Raw genomic sequence first — 22,499 nt, forward strand, 5'->3', positions numbered from 1 at the left:
AGGACTAACTAAAAGAATAAAGGCTTTCCTGTCAGTCATGTCCAGATCTAGGGCATAGTGCTCACCTATGTTTCTTGGCCAAGGGAGCCAACATTGCCAAAGACCATTTCCATGGTCATGTGGCCAGCATGGCTGTTACCTTCCCACTGAAATGGTACCTATTAATCTATTTGTATTTAACATGCTTTTGAATTGCTAGGTAGTAAAAAGCTGGGGTAAATAATGGGAGCTCATTATTGTGTGGAACTGGGGTCTCGAACCCGGGCTCTTCAGCTGACAAGCTCAGTATCTTTAACTGCTGAGCTATCACTCCTTTCCAGGACTACCAAGTTTCCTTGAAATCCATTGGGTTCATGGTAGCCACATTACAAATTTGTAATTCAAAACTTTTGAAAATGCAGTGTCCAGTCATCCAGTTACCACAATTCTATACAAATGAGAATATCAAAAGGAAAATCTAAAAAAATAAGCTTTCTAGTGTCTTTCTAGTGTGTTGAAGGCAATATTCTCCTTTATTGTCCCAGAGATGTGGAATGCAGATCCATAAGAATTATGTTAGGCCCCTTCTCTCACTTTGTTGGGATCTATGAAGATTTTTCCATTTTTCCATGTTATTCTTTGTTAGGCAATTTAAAATATTCTTGCCTAACTCTGTATTCCTTCTATAGCAGAATATCCATTATTTATCTGTTCTTAGACCCAAGGAAGCAAATTTTTAGCTGTCACTTTTTATCATCAGATTAATGTTAAATATTAGCCCGGATTTTTCAGACATCCCATTCTTATTTTCATGAGTTCTAAGATTTTACTGTCAGCTAATAGTGTTTCATTTTTCATACTGCTAATATGTTGACTATCAATATTTGAGAATAGAATAGAATAGAATAGAATAGAATAGAATAGAATAGAATAGAATAGAATAGAATAGAATAGAATAGAATAGAATAGAATAGAATAGAATTTTTATTGGCCAAGTGTGATTGGACACACAAGGAATTTGTCTTGGTTCATATGCTCTCAGTGTACATAAAAGAAAAGATACGTTCATCAAGGTACAACATTTACAACACAAATGATGGTTAATATATCAATATAAATCATAAGGATTGCCAGCAACAAAGTTACAGTCATACAGTCATAAGTGGAAAGAGATTGGTGATGGGAACGATGAGAAGATTAATAGTAGTGCAGATTTAGTAAATAGTTTGACAGTGTTGAGAGAATTATTTGTTTAGCAGAGTGATGGCCTTCGGGAAAAAACTGTTCTTATGTCTAGTTGTTCTGGTGTGCAGTGCTCTATAGCGTCGTTTTGAGGGTAGGAGTTGAAACATTTTATGTCCTGGATGTGAGGTATCTGTAAATATTTTCCCGGCCCTCTTCTTGATTCGTGCAGTATACAGGTCCTCAGTGGAAGGCAGGTTGATAGCAATTATTTTTAGCAGATGTCTCAGGGTGAAATGTTAAATTTGTTACTACTGGTTCTGTGAGCATGGCTTGGTGAGGGGGTAATGTGACTGTGTGGGCGTGGCCATTTTTTTTTTTACTTTTAAAAGCATTTTTTTCTACAACCTCTTCGGCCAAAGAGGTTGTAAAAAATGCTTTTAAAAGCCTATGTTGATCAGGCAACTCAGCTGGAATCGCCAGAGGAAAAAAAGCTTTTAAAGAGTTCTGATGATCTCAGCTGTGTTGCCTGATCACCAGAACCTTTTAAAAGCATTTTTTCTACAACCTCTTCGGCTGAAGAGGTTGTAGAAAAAATGCTTTTAAAGGGTTCTGACGATCCCAGCTGAGCCGAGGCTTTTTTTTTACTTTTAAAAGCATTTTTTCTGCCGAAGAAAAAATGCTTTTAAAGGTAAAAAAAAACTTCTGATGATCACGCGGCTCAGCTGGGGCTGGGGCAGCAGGGATTTTTGCTACCAGTTCTCTGAACCACCCACTGCCATCGCTACCGGATCAGGTGATTCGGTCCGAACTGGCAGCATTTCACCCCTGAGATGTCTTCTTTAATATAGATCAAAATATGAGTCCATATTTTTAAAAGTCACATGTTATGGATATAATAAAATCATAAATATTCCATAAACATATATAAGTAATAAAAATATACTGCTAAATTGATGAGGTGTAAGGAAATGATAAATCAAAATGTTTTTCTTTTAAAAAAATAATGTTATTTAGAGATTTACCCTATCCTAGAGTATCCTGTTTACAGTTTATTACTAAATGCTCAAGCATTTAGAGGTGAAGCAATACTTTTCTCTTATATCCTATTGCTGCATTACTTACCCACAACTTTGAATCCACACTGGATTTGGCAAATCTTTCACTGCTATTTGTTGAATTAAAAGTGACAAACTAAGTAAATAGTATTGCATTAACTGCTGTATCACTATCAGGAAGTTTCAAATAAAAGAGTTTAGAACATCAGTATTTTAAAGAAAATGTCTCAGCTGTTTTGATTATAGAGCTACGATATAAAAGTTTATATGTAAATTTTAGAAGCCTCATAATGAATAATTATTTAATATAAATGTATAAATCTTCTTGCAGACATTAGTTAGTTGTTCAAAAGCAAATAGAAGCAACTGATGTTCTAAACATTAGCAAATTGCAGAACTATTCAGAGTGTGCCTTTGAAAATATCACCCTCGTGGGATGCTGTAATTCATTATTTTTCATCATTAGTTTCACAAAATATTTCATCAGTTTGCTTTGGCAGAATGTTTGTTGGTTAAAAGTTAATTGGATTTTCAAGTCACATTTAAGACTAATAATTTCCACATGCCTAATACTTCCATTTAAAAAAAGGAAATATTTGAGTAATCAAATACTTGAACTACAAATTTTGAGAAGTAATAAACTGCTTTTGTTTATTATAGAAATGTCAATATAAGTATTACAGCAATTGCATTTAACAAATATTTCAGTATAAGAGACATTCTCACCTCTACAAGAACAAAGAAGACATTATTTATTGCCATATGTTACACTTAAATACTAAAAATATATTTAATTGGCATTGCTTTAGTTGGATGATTACCCCTAGTTATATATAGAGACTAGGGGTGTCAAACTGGGTCAGATCAGCATTGTAGTTCTCATCCGTGGGCGAGCTGTGGGGAGAGATGGGATGGACATCCTCCTGCAGCACCTTGCTGGCCAAAGGCACCGCAGGCCAGCCCTTTGCTATTTCCAGGCCGGCACCGTGGGAAACATTTAAGCGCCCTGCAGTCCAGAGCCAGCCCGTGGGTCTTGAGTGTGACACCCCTGATATAGACAATTGGTTAAGAGAAATTAGTGAACAAATAAGTTCATGTACAAAAGCAGGTTGTCCTCAACTTACATAATTGATTCGCAGTTATGGTTGTAAATTGTGATGGTCATTTCGCTGTGTCTGATTTCACAAACTTTTTCCAAAGGTTGTTAAGCAAACACAACCGTTATTAAGTGAACCCATTGTTTACTGTGCCTTTTGCCAAAAGATAAATGCCAGTTTCTTGCAATGTCATAAATTGTGGTCACATGACTACAGACACTGCAAATGGCCATAAATGTAAGTTGGTTGCCAAGAACCTAAGGTGATTGTGTGAGCAAGGGGACTGTCAGAACTTCAAATCTAGATCATAAGGCTCAAGGTTGATTCAGCCTTCCATCCTTCCAAGGTGGGTAAAATGAGGACCCAAATTGTTGGGAACAATATGCTGACTCTGTGTAAAACCTCTTAGAGTGGGCTGTAAAGCACTGTAAAGCAGTATTTAAGTCTAAGTGCTATTGTTATAAGTATCTTTCAATGTAAATTCTTTCAAAAAGTCCAATGTAACTTTGAACAGTCACTGAGTAACCAATCATAAATCAAGGACTACCTGTATATCATTTCCCAGTATATTTGTATTTATTTGTATTTTACACAACACAGGTGCATAATTCCAATCAGAAGTCACCTCTGTCATTATATGGGATATTGCAAGCATCATTCAAAAAACAGGCAGGAATAGAATCTTAAATATTACTTCAGGTTCTCCTATCTTATAAATAATCTCTAGCAAAATGAAAAACAGAAAAGATTGAATTTATTTGCTCACCAGTAGATGGTGGTACAATACTAAGTAAAAGTTTCAATACTGACAATATGATTTTAATCTTAAATTGGACTAAGAAGCTTATACATACATTTTTGGGAAGAGGGGACAGATGGAAGTTTTCTGTTTTCTAAGTAAGCTATCAGTATTATATTTCCGTAATAACAAAATATAGTTTATTTTTAAAAAAATAAAGGAAGTTTGGAAGAGAGTGGATGTACAGAAATTGGGAAAAAATAATGTAAAGAGAAATTACTTTTTGCGATTTCTGTTCATCCACGCTCTTCCAGACTTCTTTTATTTTTTTGTAAAATATTGGACTTATTTATTTTATTTTATTTATTTATTTTGTCACAACATCATATAAAAAGATTATATAGTATATAAACATATATATGAGTAAATATTGGGAAGTATAAGCATCTATATATATATATAGGAAGAAGAAAAGAAAAACAATAGGACAGGAATGGTAGGCACATTTGTGCGCTTATGCACACCCCTTATGGTCCTCTTAGGAATGCGATGAGGTCAATAGTAGAAAGTTTTTGTTTAAAGCTTTTAGGATTATGGGAAGAGACCACAGAGTCAGGTAAAGTATTCCAAGCACTGATGATTCTGTTACAGAAGTCATATTTTCTGCAATCTAGATTAAAGCGGTTAACATTAAGTTTAAATCTGTTGGTTGCTCTTGTATTATTGCAGTTAAAGCTGAAGTAGTCTTTAACAGGAAGGACATTACAATAAATGATTCTATGAGTTAAACTTAGGTCTTGTTGAAGGCGACGGAGTTCCAAGTTTTCTAAGCCTAGGATTTCAAGTCTGGTGGGATAAGGTATTTTATTGTTTTCAGAGGAATGGAGAACTCTTCTTGTGAAATATTTCTGGACTCGTTCAATTGTATTGATGTCAGAGATGTGGTGAGGGTTCCAAACAGGCGACCTGTATTCTAGAATTGGTCTAGCAAATGTTTTGTATGCTCTGGTTAGTAGTGTAGTGTTTTTGGAAAAGAAGCTACGCAAGATTAGGTTTACAACTCTTAGAGCCTTTTTTGCTATGTAGTTACAGTGGGCTTTGGCACTTAGATCATTTGACATGAAAACTCCAAGGTCTTTAACGGGATGGGGGTCATCTGTAAGGTAATGTCCATCAAGTATGTACTTAGTGTTTGGGTTCTTTTTTCCAATATGTAAGACTGAGCATTTGCTGGTTGAGATTTGGAATTGCCAAGTTTTAGACCAAGCGGTTAGATGATCAAGGTCTTTTTGGATGATAGATGCATTGTCTGTGGTGTTAAATAGTTTGACATCATCAGCAAAGAGAACACAATTACTTGTGATATGGTCACAAAGATCATTAATGTATAGTATGAAGAGTGTTGGTCCAAGGACGCTGCCTTGAGGAACGCCACTCTTGACAGGAACAGGATTTGATAGAGCATTGCCAATTTTGACCACTTGTTGTCTGTTAGACAGAAAAACAGATATCCATTTGTGAAGAGGTCCTGAAATGCCATAGGATTTTAGTTTTAGGAGAAGTTTATCATGTACTACTAAGTCAAAAGCTTTGCAGAAGTCTATGTAGATTGCATCTATTGTTTTGCCTTGATCAAGATTTGTAGTCCATATGTTTTTACAGTGAAGAAATTGTAAGTTGCATGATAATTTTTTCCTGAAACCAAATTGTTTATTGGAGAGTAGGTTGTTAGTTTCTAAGTGTGAGGTAATGGATTGATTGATGATTGATTCCATGACTTTGCAGGTGACGCAGCACAGAGAGATCGGTCTGTAATTTTCGACTAAGCTGGGGTCTCCTTTCTTGAAGATAGGGATGACTGTGGCTAGTGACCAAAGTTTGGGAAGGGAACTGGTAGTGAAAGCTTTGCAAAGATTATGCTTAGGGGTTCTGCTATATTAGTGGAAAGTTTTTCTAAGAAGTATGCGCATAGTCCATCAGGTCCAATAGATAGCGATGGTTTCAAGTTATGAAGAGCTTTTTCAACGTTATCTTCTGTGAAATCTATATGGGTTAAGTCATCATATTCAATGCTGGTGCGTTTATGGAATGTCTGATATGTGTTATTGCTGTTAACAAAAACTAAGCCAAAGAAAATGTTGAAGAGGTTAGCTTTAACTGTTTCGTCATTGTATTCTTTGTTGTTAGAATCGTGTGAGGTAATGGATTGATTGATGATTGATTCCATGACTTTGCAGGTGACGCAGCACAGAGAGATCGGTCTGTAATTTTCGACTAAGCTGGGGTCTCCTTTCTTGAAGATAGGGATGACTGTGGCTAGTGACCAAAGTTTGGGAAGGGAACTGGTAGTGAAAGCTTTGCAAAGATTATGCTTAGGGGTTCTGCTATATTAGTGGAAAGTTTTTCTAAGAAGTATGCGCATAGTCCATCAGGTCCAATAGATAGCGATGGTTTCAAGTTATGAAGAGCTTTTTCAACGTTATCTTCTGTGAAATCTATATGGGTTAAGTCATCATATTCAATGCTGGTGCGTTTATGGAATGTCTGATATGTGTTATTGCTGTTAACAAAAACTAAGCCAAAGAAAATGTTGAAGAGGTTAGCTTTAACTGTTTCGTCATTGTATTCTTTGTTGTTAGAATCTTTTAGTGATGGGATGGATCTTGAGTTTTTAAGTTTATTGTTAACAAAATTATAAAAGGCTCGATTGGAATTTGTGCGCAGAAGGTTCTCTTTTTGCTTGGTGTGGTAATTTGTGCATTCAGTTTTTATTTGGTTGCATATATTTTTGTAGCGGTTTTTGAAATTTGCTACATAGCCTTTTTTGTTTCTTTTCCAGAGGGATTTTTTTTTTGATTGAAGCTTTTTTATTGATATGGGTAGTTTGCTTTTCCTGGTCATGGTGGTCATTTGTGGTACATATAGTTTAATGACTTTATTGATTTCAAGTAGGAAAACTCTATAGTGGTCTTCAGTGGTTGTGCAGGTTGCAAACAGATTTTGCCAGTCCAGAAATGAAAGATCGTTGTTTATAAAATTGTAGTTGGCTTTTTTGAAGTTGTAGCTGGGAATACTATTGTTATTACGATCTAACTATGGACGTATATTGAGATGAAAATCAATCATGCAGTGGTCACTGTTGGAAAAAGGTTCTTTAATTTGTAGTCCATAAATTGAGTTGGAGTTGTTGCAGAAGATGAGATCAAGGCAGTTGTTGAGTCTTGTATTGTTAGTTACAAGTTGTTCAAGACCTAGATTTGTAACAGCGTTGTATAGTGTAGTATGGATTGGATCAGTTGTACATTCATTAGTTATCCAGTTTATGAGAGGTAGATTTAAGTCACCCAGGAAGATGAGAGGATATGGGCAAGAGGTAGCCCATGTTAGCATTGAGGTTAGCATATTTGCATGGGTAATGTCATAGTCAGGGGCTCTGTAGCATAGTAAGAATCGAAGAGTAGTGTTAAGGGATAGGTCGCATACAATAGTTTCAGGAAGAGAAAGTTTTTGTGCAACTTGGATATTTTTGGGGTGCATCCTACTTGGGGTGCATCCTACTCTCTTGTTGAACTGCATATGGTTCTGATTACTCCGTTTACATTGATTTGCAAGGGTTAAAGCAATAGCAATAGTACTTAGACATATATACTGCTCATGGTGCTTTACAGTCAGCATATTGTTCCCAACAATCTGGGTCCTCATTTTACCCGGATAGAAGGCTGAGTCAGGATCAAATGCCTGGATGTGGCTAGAGTTAGGTGCAGTACTGTATTCTAACCACTGTGCCACTGTGACTTTTAGCAAGCAAGATATGTTGTTATTTCTGGTAATCTTTTTGGACTGTTTGGACCGAAAGATGTTTTATGGGGGGGGGTTTATAGATAAAGATGGGACATTAGATGAAGAGATAAATGTCTGCAACCTTAAACAGAGTGCAGTGTTTATATTTATGATAAATGTTGTAATTTACTTCTTTATGTATTTCTTTCTTTATTCTTACTTTTTTGTTCTCTCTTTTTCTTTTTTCCTTATATTTGCCATAGGCTAAATAAATTTACTCGCACTTAGTTTTTACTCCTTTCTATGCTGTTCTCTTTTTTTTGTTTGTTTAGTTTGCATACGTTTTACTAATATAATAAAAATTCTTAATAAAAATTTTCTATACACAGAGAGACAAACCCGCTAGATCAGTAGTAGTCAACCTGGTCCCTACCGCCCACTTGTGGACATTCCAGCTTTCATGGTGGGCGGTAGGGGTTTTGTCCAATACTGAATACTTTTTTTTTAAATTTAATTGACTTTTTAAAAAAATTAAAAAGCATTATAGCATTATTTAAAAACATTTTCATTAGGTTTTCATAAAATTTCCTGTGACAATTTAAATTTCTGAAAGTATAATATTTGTATCGCCCACGCATAAGTTTAGGTCATGTTACATAAGTGAAACTAAATGGTGCTATAGTGTGACGGCAAACAAAAGATCTTTCTCCCAGAATAGCTCGCGCATCTCCCCCCACACCACTCAGCTATTACAGACGAGCAGAGCTGGTAGCCAGCGCCCCCCCAAACCCAATCCATGATGCGTGAGAGGCATGCACAGACGAAGATGCACTTTATAAATCACCATTATTGTGGAACCGGTGGGCAGTTAGAAAATTTTACTACTAACAGATACAAAAGTGGGCGGTAGATATAAAAAGGTAGACTACCTCTGCACTAGATAATCCATGTCCCATTGGATCATTGTTTCAAAAATATTTTTTTACTAGATTTCTCAATGCCTTCAACACAGAGCTTCTTATTGACTGTCTTCACTGGAAAAATTGGGATATATTTAGAGATGTATCTGCCTTGAAAATAGCCCAACTTGAATAGTATAGCAAAAACATCAACAGGCAGCAAATTCTTTTGAGATTTTCTGTTACAGTGTAAACAGATTCATGATTATGTTTATGTCATTTTTTTATTTACAAAACTAGCCAGATTTCAATCCATCGGAGTCATGGGTCTATACGTCTTCCCATATTTGTTCAGATGTTACTGTATTTGTTGTTATAGAATTGGCTAAAATATATTATGTAAAAGTAAAAAAATTGAGGCTATATGTTATCATCTTATTCTACCACACTAAAAAATCAGAAGTTAACCCTTTTTTTTCTTTTTTCACTTTTTCCTCTTCCATTTTTCTTCCCCCATTTCTCACTTTTTTCTTTGAATTTTGATAAATTAATAAAAAAAAATTGGAACTAGAAATGTTTATTGCATTACTCGATAGCAAAAGCATCAATATAAAATATGAAATGTAATTATCTATGGGTAGTCCTAGTTGGCTATTACAATAGCAGCAGGGACCATATATTGCAATAGTGTTGTTTTTATCAGTTACCATTTTTATTTTGCAACTTAAAAATGAAATATATAGAGAGCAGCTGAATTCGTCTTCAAATATAGTATATTTGTCAAGGAGAGTCCTTTTTTGGCAGACAAATATATTCCTGAAAAATTCCAGATTTCTCATGAAAAGTTAATTTTAATTCTAAAATTGTGCAGAAATGCTCTCTGAGATTATTTTTGTTTTCCATAAACTAGGTTTGATGTTTGTTGAATTCTTTTCTCTCTCTAGTGTTTTTACTCTGCATATATGGAGAGCTAGAATCAAGACCTATTTTTTCCTGTCTATTTTTACAAGGGTTAGAGAGATTTCCTTTCTAGCTTGGAGGAGAGAAAGTAGGACTTTGATGCTATAGATGTGGGTGTTACATCTCATTCTAAATCTTGCGTGTGTTGGTATAGGAAATTTGTTTCAGTATATATCAGTGAAAAATTAATTGTGTGTTTCTGTTTTCTTTTAGAAAATATCCTTATAACTTTTGTGCCCAGATATGGAATCAATTTCTATGATGGGAAGTCCTAAAGTCTTAAATGAAGCTTTCTTACCAAATGGCAGAAATTACATCAAAGACACCAGTAAGCTTACAGTTGGCATAATTGGAAGTGGGGACTTCGCTAAATCCTTGACAACTAGGCTTATCAAATGTGGGTTTCATGTGGTAATAGGAAGCAGAAACCCTAAATTTGTGGCGGAATTCTTTCCCCATGTTGTTGATGTCACTCATCATGAAGATGCTATCGCAAAAGCAAACATATTTTTTATCGCTATACGCAGAGAACACTATGCAACTTTGTGGGACCTCAAGCATCTTCTTGTTGGTAAAATTCTTGTAGATGTCAGCAACAACATGAAAATTAACCAGTATCCAGAATCCAATGCAGAATACCTGGCATCCCTTTTTCCAGATTCCTTTGTTGTTAAAGGGTTCAATGTTATTTCAGCATGGGCATTACAAGTAGGACCAAAAGATGCAAGCAGACAGGTAAGTTATGCATTTCAGCATTTAAAACAATGAAAATGATGATCAAGTATACATGAGAAACCCTTTGAAGCAGGGATGAAATGCTACTGGTTCGGACCGGTTCAGCCAAATCAGTAGCGATGGAGGCAGGTTTGGAGAACTGGTAGCGGCGGCAGTGCGAGACTCTGCCCATCTGCCCGGTCATCATTACTTCCTGGCTTTAACCAGGAAGTAACCTGTTTTTTTACTTTCTGCACATGCATAGAAGGGTTTGTGCATGCGAATAGGGTATACGTGATGCGTGCGCACTTCCAAACCTGTAGGGAAGGTAAGTAGGTTTTACCTGTGTCTTGAAGCTTCTGCTACAAAATGCTGTAATTTTTCATATGAGAGTACCTAAAAAATTAAATGAGATTATTTCTCATTTTCATGGTATGGCAACTTCAGCATTCAATTTTATTACGAGGGCAGAGGAGAGTTTCAGATTGAGAGCCTCATTTGATATTTGATTGGCTCATCAATCCACAATCAAAAGTCCAGAGCAAAAGAGAGTAGGACAACATGCCTTCAATTTAAATTTATTTATTTATTTGATTTTTATACGGCCCTTCTCCCGAAGGACTCAGGGTGGTGTACAGGCAAGATAAAACATACAATGTACAAATTAAAATGCAATTTAAAAAACTTATTTTAAAATTAGCCTGAAAAAATTAAAATATGCCAAGAACTAAAAACCCCATTTAAAATTAATCAAATTTACAAAATTTAAAATTAAAATTCAATTCAAGCTAGCCCCGCGCGAATAAAAAGGTGTATCTTCAGTTCGCAACGGAATGTCCGAAGGTCAGGTATTTGGCGTAAGCTCGGGGGAAGCTCGTTCCAGAGTGTGGGAGCCCCCACAGAGAAGGCCCTTCCCCTGGGGGCCGCCAGCTGACATTATTTGGCGGGCAGCACCCTGAGAAGTCCCTCTCTGTGAGAGCGTACGGGTCGGTGGGAAGCATGTGGTAACAGCAGGCGGTCCCGTAAGTACCCAGGCCCTAAGCCATGGAGCGCTTTAAAGGTCGTAACCAACACCTTAAAGTGCACTCGAAAGGCCACAGGTAGCCAGTGCAGTCTGCGCAGGAGCGGTGTTACGTGGGAGCTACGCGTAGCTCCCTCTATCACCCGTGCAGCTGCATTCTGGACTAACTGAAGCCTCCGAGTGCACTTCAAGGGGAGCCCCATGTAGAAGCATTACAATAATCCAAGCGAGAGGTAACGAGCGCATGAGTGACCGTGCACAGGGCATCCCGATCAAGGAAGGGGCGCAACTGCCGAACCAGGCGAACCTGGTGGAAGGCCCTCCTGGAGACGGCCGTCAAATGATCTTCAAGCGACAGCCGATCATCCAGGAGGACACCTAAGTTGCGCACCCTATCCTTTGGGGCCAATAACTCACCTCCAACAGTCAGCCGCGGCTGCAGCTGGCTGAATCGGGATGCCGGCATCCACAGCCACTCCGTCTTGGAGGGATTAAGCTTGAGCCTGTTTCTCCCCATCCAGACCCGTACGGCCTCCAAACACCGGGACAGCACTTCAACAACTTCATTGGGGTGGCCCGGGGTGGAAAAGTACAGCTGGGTGTCATCAGCGTACTGCTGGTATCTCACCCCGAAGCCACTGATGATCTCACCCAACAGCTTCATATAGATGTTGAACAGCAGGGGCGAGAGAATCGACCCCTGCGGGACCCCACAAGTGAGGCACCTCGCGGTCGACCTCTGCCCCCCTGTCAACACCATCTGCGACTGGTCGGAGAGATAGGAGGAGAACCACCGATACACGGTGCCTCCCACTCCCAATCCCTCCAACCGGCGCAGCAAGATACCATGGTCGATGGTATCAAAAGCCGCTGAGAGGTCTAATAGGACCGGGGCAGAGGAATAACCCCTGTCCCTGGCCCTCCAGAGATCATCCACCAATGCGACCAAAGCTGTCTCCGTGCTGTATCCGGGTCGGAAGCCGGACTGGAACGGGTCTAGATAGACATCTTCATCCAGGTATTGGGGTAGCTGTCGCGCCACAGCACTCTCTACAACCTTCGCAACAAAGCGAAGGTTGGAGACTGGACGATAATTACCCAAAATAGCTGGGTCCAGGGAGGGCTTCTTAAGGAGGGGTCTCACCACCGCCTCTTTCAAGGCGGTAAAACTAAAGTAAGTATAATTCATGTGACTAGAATTGTTTGAAAATAATTTATAAGAAATATTTTAGATCCTGCATGAATGCTGCACATATACCATGTAAGTCTGTTTTGTGTTTCTGTATCTGCTTTAAGAGCAAGATTAAAGATGTGTAGTTGTAATGATTTCATTAAAGCAGCATTTGTGGATTTTTCATTCTTGTGTAGAAAAAAGACATGTATGTCTGAATGATACTTTTTAAAAATTATTTTAAGTATTCACAGTAAACTGGTCACATCCCATGTATTTAATAATTTCTCTTACTATCAATATTTGGTGGAACACTATGGGATGTATCTAAGATTTGGGGGAATTATGTACAGTCCAAAATTTGTGGGAATTGTGTACGGGCAATATGTTTTGCACCATTGACTTAACATGAAATAAAGATAAAAATAAAATATAGATAAAATAATTACAAATGCTTTTTAAAGTGTAATATGGATGTCTGTAAAGTTAAGTTAAAAATAATTACAGGAAATTTCATACTTGGAAATACATACATTAGTTTGACTATTTAGTCCATGTGGTTACTAATAATTTGTTTGTTTGTTTTAGGTTTACATATGTGGTAACAGCATTCAAGCTCGACATCAAGTTATTGAACTTGCTCGTCAGCTCAGTTTTATTCCTATTGATTTGGGCACTTTAGCATCCGCAAGAGAGATTGAAAATTTACCTCTTCAGTTGTTCACACTCTGGAAAGGACCAGTCATAGTGGCTGTTGGCCTAGCCACCTTCTTTTTTATCTATTCCTTTATTAGAGATGTAATACATCCTTACGTGAGAAATCATCAGAGTGATTTTTATAAGATTCCTATTGAGATTGTGAACAAGACATTGCCAGTTGTTGCAATTACTTTATTGTCTCTAGTGTATTTATCAGGGCTCCTGGCAGCTGTTTATCAACTTTATTATGGTACTAAATACAAACTGTTTCCATCCTGGTTAGAAAATTGGCTACAGTGTAGAAAACAGCTTGGGTTACTTAGTTTTTTTTTTGCAACAGTTCATGTTGTTTACAGCCTTTGCTTGCCTATGAGGAGGTCAGAACGATACCTATTTTTAAATACAGCTTATCAACAGGTAAGAAAAATATCCTTTTTGGATCAAGTAATTCAGAATACCCTGCATGTGTGATTAGTAATTTGAGATATGTTGATCATTGCCTTAACATTTTTTCCTGCATGAAAAAAACATTAAATTATGGTTTTTAAATATGTTAACATTTTGTAGTGATGTAGTGATGTATGTACTGATGAATAATAATATATAAAGTATTGCTCATTTTTTTAAAAATTGATTTAGCTTCAATAATGGTCACCCTCTTGTTTCTGAAAAGTGCTCATAACTCCCCAAATGATCAATTTAGCTATAAACAAACTACTCAAAATAAAAGGAATTACAATTTATTATTTACTTTGCATAATGTATTCTTCTTCTAAACATGAAAGGGCCAGATGTACCAGCCAGATGAAGTTTCTAAAGCCTCCTTACTTAATTATATAACTCTCTCCTCTTGGCTCCCATTCATGATAGTTCACCAGGCACACTTTAAAATCCTTCAGATTTTCCAGTTAGTTTTAAATAATTTTCTATAAATGTGTTAAAATTGTTGAAGATTCCATAATCTATTTTTACAGGTCCATGAAAATATTGAAAATTCCTGGAATGAGGAAGAAGTATGGCGAATTGAAATGTACATCTCTTTTGGAATAATGAGCCTTGGGCTGCTTTCTTTGTTGGCTGTGACTTCCATTCCATCAGTAAACAAATCATTAAACTGGAGGGAATTCAGTTTTATTCAGGTGTGTACTAAACTGAAATACTAAATGTAATTAATCTAATCTAGTAAAAGACTTTAGTAGCATTCAATATTGAAAGATTCAAGCTTGTGTGATCTGGTCTTTGTGTACTGAGAGCGCTGGAAACTGGGAGACCAGCTTCCCAACGCACATGCATATGCCAGGAAGTTAAGCTTTTGGTTTCCAATGCGTGATGCGTGCCGGAAACCTGAATCTCAGTCTCCCGGTGCAGTTTCTGGTGCTCCCACACTTGCACACCAGGGAGCTGCTCTTCCGGTTTCTGGTGCGCACATGCACATACTCCCATTTCAGCACTCCAAAAAGGTTCACCAACATTGCCCTATGTCATTTATATTATTTTAAAATATTCACAATTTCATTACAGTGTCCTGATACCACAAATTATAGCCCAAGTAATAGCCCAATATACATTTTAGGAATACTTAAGAATTATACATGGAATATATTTACTAATTATTTATTAATGTGATTGTTTTTATTAATATGCTTGGTCTTTATGTAAAACTATTTTCATAACTATTTATTCAAATAAATAAACTCTGTTTCTTTTTTTGCTTTCTAACAGTAGAGCATATCTCATGTTTTGTACTAATCCAGTAAAAATTGAAAGGCCTTTCCAATAAGCATTTGAATATTTAAGATGTTTCCATTCATTTTACACTTTCTTTCTGTTAATTGGAAGAGTTAATTGGAGTCATCATACTAAAAATTATTAGCCCAATTTTCAAAATATTGAACTCTAATTTTTATTGTATGTTCACAAGTCCTTTAGCCATGTTTAGAGTTAATTTTTATTTAGTATGTTTTGTATACTAAAATATGAAGAAACCTAATCTATTTATATCTACGTTTATAATAGTTTAAGTTTTTGTAAATAACTTTTAATAGTTTGCTATATGTGGAAATCATGATGTCAGCATTTTAATTTGTATTTGTTTCTCATCTTCAAATCTCAAAGTCTACCCTTGGATACGTCGCTCTTCTCATAAGTACTTTCCATGTATTAATTTATGGATGGAAAAGAGCCTTTGAAGAAGAATGCTACAGATTTTACACGCCACCAAATTTTGTTCTCGCACTTGTCTTGCCTTGTGTGGTAATTCTGGGTAAGATAATTTTGCTTCTACCGTGTATAAATAGGAAACTGAGAAAGATCAGAAGAGGATGGGAAAAAAGACAATTTATACAAGATGGAAATGGATCTGATTCATATCCCTCACCAGAAAGAATTACAGTCATGTGAACATACAATGAAAATATTACCACAATGTTTGTCCCTTTAAATGTCTGTATTTAATACTGTATAGGTTTTATTTTAGACTGAAATATCTCAGGCATTAAGTGATATTCAGAATATAAGCAATACAGGTAAAAGCAGACATTGAATTTTCATCATAATAGATAAGAACGAATATATTTTGAAGGATTTGATTTGAAACTTAAGCCACTTCTGCCATTCCAAGATTACAGATTTAAACAAATGTAACAGATAATAAGTTCCATTGAATTCAGTAAACTTTACTGAGGGTGGATTTGCTTGCAATCTACTGTATTAGATGTAGCTTCAGTTAGCATACAAGGCTCAATAAAGGGGCCTCAGAGCCACAACCACACCCCTACAGTCCTCTAAAAGTTGTCAGCAAGTTGGAATTACTCTTCTGATTTTTCATACTATTAATGACATTTTAAATTAATCAAATGTAAACCTTTTATTTATTAGATTACAAGTGTGCCTCTGGGTGTGACTCACAACAATTAAAACAAACAGTAAAAAAAAAATAAACAAAACAGGATACAGCTACTCTGAAACCATTATTATAAATTCAATAAAACATCAATTGCAGCTGGTAAATATAAATTGAATATCCATTTAATACTGCCATTACCAATGCTCATGACTACTGCAGACCTCTAGGAACAATGGCACAGCTAAGTCTTCAGGTCCTTCCTGAAGGCCAGAAGGGTAGTTACCAGTTCTTTTTTTTTTTTTTTGTTTACATTTATATCCCGCCCTTCTCCGAAGACTCAGGGCGGCTTTATTCTGGTCCTTCCTGTTCACTGGGCATGGTCTGTCATAAAGGCCAAATTTCTTGCTTGCTTCAAACTAACTTTAAAGCTATTATAGATTTCAGCACTTCAAGAGATAAATCTACTATTTTTACCTAATTGTTTTTCTACTTTCTGGCTTGCATTCTTAATGCTCTGATTATTAGGCTAAAGATGAGATACATTTTATATCATTCTCTGATATCATTGGGCAGCTGATATTACTGTTAGTCTTTAGACCCCCTGAAGCGTTTTTTTCTTTGATACAACATTCTCTGCAGTCAAAGATGTAGATGAATCTAGCCATTATTTAAATTTCATATAGTACCCAAACCCAATACTAGGAAATTATGGAAAATTAAAAAGTCAAGCAATTCAACTGGGCTGGAGCACTGCCACTGGATCCAGATAAGGCCATTCAAGGCCATGTTTTTCACTTGAAGGAAAGGGAAAACAAAAGTGCAGTTACCTGCTAAAATGAGAAATATAAAGTATACAATATGGTGGTACTTCTACTTTGAATCTGGGAAATTCCTTGCCTCAAAACTGAGAAGTATATTTAAAAGTTTTTATTTGAAATTTTTAAGAAAGCCATTATAGAGTTAGTATTTGTAACTGTGTTATAATTAAAAGCTATTAATTTATTTTAAATGTTAAAAAAAACGAAACATAACTATTGGTCGATACAGGAAATGCCTAGTTGAACAACAGCTTTATTAAGATTCAACCAAAAAAGTGACAATTGTTGAATTGTCCAAGACTGTTCAGAAAACAATATGTACCATATAGGGTATTGAAGCAGATGCTTTAAAAAAAAGCAGAGTCAGGTGCTTTTGTGTTAGGTGTCTCCACACCCACCCCATAAACAGGATAAATTGAGAGTCGATAATCTCTGTTTTGCTGGATTCTTGGGAGTGAATGAGGTAAGAAATGAAGAATCTGCAAGAAAAATGCAAGTTCAGACAGCTCCAAATACCTAACACTCTAAACCTGACCTACATTGTGTTTTATTCAAAGAATAGCAGCCATTAATTTGTTTCTGTGCTAAATTTAATCTAACATGCTTCATCCACAGCTTTCATTTTAGATTGATATAATTAGACATCTGGTCTTGTTTTTGGACTTTTTCACTTTCCCTTTATTGTTTTATTGTAGGATTTTGTTAGAATTCTGAGAAAATTTTGTAATCTTAAACAACATTACATAGTATTTTGAATGATACCTAGCTATGCTTTTTACTATCTAAATTAGCCAGAGGATTGCAATTAGCAGACAGAATGAAACAGAACTATGTGTGAAGCATGTAAACTAAACATAATCATGGCTGTTTAAACAATAATTATTTCAATTACAAATATAGCAGGAAAATATGTAAATATAAAATCAATTATCCAGGCCAAAAGCATGTAAAAAGGTCAAATCATGGCAAAAGTTTATTAAACTTTATAATTTATTTTAATAAACTTTGGACTAGTTGCCATGATTTAACCTTCTTACATAGCAGGACCAAGTTAGACTTTTGAGGGCAGCCAGCAATATATCCTATACTATGAAGAATTTGGTAATTTATCAGATTACCAAATGTAATCCATATTCTCCATACATACACACAGAGACATAAAATTTCACTCAGAACAACTGAAATATAACAATTATACTTTATGGAAGGATTTCACAATTTTTATAGCCAGTTAACAATTAATAGTAAAGATACTATAAATGTGGAACAACTGATTGAAAATACAAGCTCTAACAAATTAATCAAATAGGACAGATCAAAAGCTTCCATTTACATCAATATATCATTAGATATTCCAATGTAGAAATGCACAAATCTAATACTTATTCTCTTGATGATTAGATGCAGATCACTAGAATTCTTAATATACATCTTGCTTCTGATATAGTGATACATATAGTAGATGGAAAAGTACCAGTGTTAAGTTGCCTCCTGGCAATACCTCCTGGCATTCACTTATCTCCATACTGAGTAAAACTTTTGAGTAAAGTGAAGTATTCAAGTACAGCATTGATTATCTTAACATAATTAAAAAAACTATATTTGGTTGGAGTACACCAAGTTACTGTTGACTACTTGTAATATTTCCTGTGATATTAATAATATATTTTAAATATGCTTTATTGTGCTTTATTAAATGTACTATTTATGGTGTTTTCATAAAAACCCAATCAGTTTCTACAATGAATCTGCTAAAACCAAATTACCATAAATTAATTAATATTAATTTCATTTTTGAAGCTTCAGTTGTAGAATTTTAAAACTTTCAGTATCAGAATCTTGATCATTATTCTGTTCTTTGCTAGAATGTTCCTTACTTCACCAGCTAGGTGTGTTCTACTATTGCCATTTAAAGTCAGTGAAGATTCTCAAAACATACAGCCAAAATAAATGTTATTTGTTAAATCCTTTAAAAAATCTGAGGCAGCCTTCTGTAGTTTTACGATACATCATCTGTGCAAATATTTTTCTATGGAGAGAACTAAGTAATCAACATTCAGTTGAACCACAAAAAGTGGGCCCTGCACATGGAAAAACACTAGGAAGGCCTATGTGAAAAATGTATTCACTTTTCACCATCACTTTGTATATTATGTTAAAGTCCTCAGACAATGGAACATATTATTATTTTGAATTATTTTCATATTTTACATTAGATTTGCAGTATTTAAATGCTTTCTGTAACAATTATTGCATAGTAGATAATAAAATATTTAAATAATTTTCTATTTTTAAAAACCAATACTTGTTTGCTAGTATTGATATGGCTGGCAAGAATAAAAAACACCATTTATATTGCTATTATATCTGTAGAGTGGAAGTTCATACAAATTAGACATAGGATTGCTTAATTTGCTTTCTTCTGTTTTTAATAAAGCAGGACTGAATTCCTTAAAGCAGCAACATCTTTTTTCAGGTTTGAGTAATTGCTGTGCTCACATGATAACTTAAGCACTTTTGAATCGTTGTTGATGGGTGCACAGCCATAACTACTAGACTGGTACAGTTACTATGTTGTAGGAATGAGATTAAATAGGAAACATTGATTAACATAATTTTATATGAAACAGAAAGGGCTAAACTATTATAAACTAATTTGATATTTGATTTTTAAATTAATTTTTTACCATAAACAGTCAAAACTCTAAAAAATTGAAGTGAAAAAAATAATCCCAAAAAATTAAACAAGACAATTTAAAGGGAAACTTTTAAATTCTTGTATTTATCAGCCATTTTTTCATGATTTTTTTTTCTTTCCTTATCCATGACTGACTTGTATATGCTCTGTACTTGGAATAATACTATATACTATATAATATACTATACCACATTTCAGGTGGTTGTTTCAATGCCTCTTAAATTTCATCATATTTAGAATATTAGATGTTAAAATATTTTACTCTTATAGTTGTGCCCCTAGCTGGCTTGGATCTAGACAACCTATTAATATCAGTGGGTCAGTTCTTAGAGTTTGACTACTGTAAGTCTCGGATAAGCTCAAACATCCTTACTTGTTCACAGCTTTGTTGCATTTTCCTTAAATATATTTTAAAAATTAATTAGAAATATGGTGAAAAAGTTTCAGAAAGGATTACCTACAGAAACGTAAGTAAACTATCACCAAAGAATCCAAACAATTATCTTCGTAGTTATTAAATGACCAAAACGATCCTCATAAATTTAGATTGTTTTCTAATATGATCTATCATATACTTTTTATTTTCTTTCTGTTCTAACTCTGAGTGGAGCAGCTAAACCTGAGTAAATCTTCAACATAATACAAAGTACATGTAACAACTATCAGTGCTGCCTCATCTTCGACCACCGTGTAATGTTAGATATCTATAGTTATCAGACATAATAGGAATTTTTCAGGGTGCATCAGATTGAAATGAAGATAAATGTCCAGAGTCCATTCAGCATGGACAGCTATAGCAAATTTAAATAAATCAATAAAATTCACAATGAAGGAAATTCCATCTATGTAATTTCCAATAAAATTTATTAGCAAATTGTTTTTCCCTAATAAGTACTGTATTGAATCAAGTAAGGCTTCTAGATAAATATATTTGGAATCAGATTGATTTGATTCTGTGAGCTGTTTTTCTATCATAGATTCTCACAAGAAATATAAATATTTATGCTACAAAAGCTACTGCAAGTCCAGGATTTTTTATTTGCACTTGGTTGCAAATGCTCTGAAAATATTGTGAAACTGTAAAAGTGTTCTTACAGAATTAAACACAGTTATTTTTCATATTAAAGAGAGATTAATTTATTTTAAATATAATACCAAATAATTAACTTGTATTTTTAGATAAAATAGCCACATTGAAATACAGATATGCTACATAGAATGTTATTACATATTGACTGCAGTTTTCAACCCACAAATGTACATTGCTTTTCATATGTACATGCCTTAAAAGCATGCAAAGTAACAGAAGGATTGCAACCCAATTTATACAGTCAAAGTATATTTGACTTTAGTTCAAAGTCAAATATAGTTCAAAGCGAGTCAGTAGTATGACTCTAAGTTAACCAAAGTGTTCCTAGAATTAATACTTTTGCTAGATACTCAAATTTAATTGCAAAAATGTACATAATTATTGTATGCTAATTATTAGAAACTCTTCCTGCTCCAAGGTTATTTACCACAATGTGTTTGACTAAGAATGAGTTTTTGCTTAACAAAATAACAGAGTTGTCTTGTTATTTCTAGTCCAACTCCCTACTCAAGCAGGAAACTGTTTCAGACAAATGGTTGTCCAGTCTCTTCTTAATCTCTCTTAATTTCTTCTTACATATTCCTTACTTTCTGTGTACTCATTTTTCTTATATTATGCACTATTATAACAATTCCCAGGACTTGTTAAGCTAATTTTGATTATATCTGACATAACCATTACCTTATAATATTGTCAAGCCATGATTTGTAGCTAAAGGACAATTTATTGTAGCTTGAAAATTAATCTATTTTTTCCTTTTGGATCTAACAGAAATGTGTGGAAATTTTCCACTATGCTGTGTGAAACGTAGGAAAGTACATAAGCAATTTAATATTCATACATTGCAGTATATTGGTCATTGTTAAACCAGGCCATTATACACACACACACACACACACACAAACAAACAAAAACACCTGTCATTACCCCAATATTTTCAATGAAACTAATATTGCCATATATTTTGAATTGAGTAAAAGCCATATAATAAATATAAATTGTTTATATACTTTTAGAAAACTTCAAATATTTTCAATTTCTAAAAATATAACTTTATTTCTCATTACAATGCATTATAATATTCTAACGGCGCTTAATGTATGTGTGATATTCAAAACAAAATTTCTATGCATAATATAATCCTTATAAAAAACTTTGAATTTTAATTTTTCACAGCTGTAAATGATTGGTTTGTTTCTGTATTTAAATGGTGTCTTGATTAGTGTTATTCAGCTCTTTTAATTTTATTTGTTTACTGCATCTGCAGAATACATTAGAGTTGAATTTATGTCAGATAAATTGTTTTGTGATTCTACTGCATTTTATTTAATAGTGTCTATTTGACTGTACCAGTATAAATTCTGAAATGTGTGTCCATTCTTGAACAAATGTGTGATGTTACAATCATAATAAACTTCCTTTGTGAAACAGATTTTACATGTTCAATGTGCATTTGTAATTATTTACTATGGATTATATTATGTTCAATCTAATAACAATAACAACAACAACAAAAACAAAAACAACAGAGTTGGAAGGGAGCTTGGAGGCCTTCTAGTCCAACCCCCTGCCCAGACAGGAAACCCTACACCATCTCAGACAGATGGTTATCCAACATTTTCTTAAAAATTTCCAGTGTTGGAGCATTCACAACTTCTGCAGGCAAGTCGTTCCACTTATTAATTGTTCTAACTGTCAGGAAATTTCTCCTTAGTTCTAAGTTCCTTCTTTCCTTGATCAGTTTCCACC

The 22,499-nt window shown here is 34.8% G+C and overlaps 1 protein-coding gene across 1 annotated transcript in view; it reads left to right on the forward strand.

Annotated features, from left to right (window-relative positions):
* The window catches only part of STEAP2 (STEAP2 metalloreductase), a 42,379-nt gene extending 20,245 nt beyond the window's left edge, over positions 1–22,134 (forward strand). Inside the window, exons 2-5 of the mRNA XM_058183582.1 lie at positions 9,908–10,429; positions 13,189–13,716; positions 14,274–14,438; positions 15,415–22,134. Coding sequence (XP_058039565.1) covers positions 9,938–10,429; positions 13,189–13,716; positions 14,274–14,438; positions 15,415–15,699 — 1,470 coding nt within the window. The 5' untranslated portion in view covers positions 9,908–9,937 and the 3' untranslated portion in view covers positions 15,700–22,134. The remainder of the gene's footprint in view (positions 1–9,907; positions 10,430–13,188; positions 13,717–14,273; positions 14,439–15,414) is intronic.
* The last annotated feature ends 365 nt before the right edge of the window (positions 22,135–22,499 follow it).

Source organism: Ahaetulla prasina, chromosome 4, assembly GCF_028640845.1.
Source record: "Ahaetulla prasina isolate Xishuangbanna chromosome 4, ASM2864084v1, whole genome shotgun sequence".
NCBI lineage: Eukaryota > Metazoa > Chordata > Lepidosauria > Squamata > Colubridae > Ahaetulla > Ahaetulla prasina.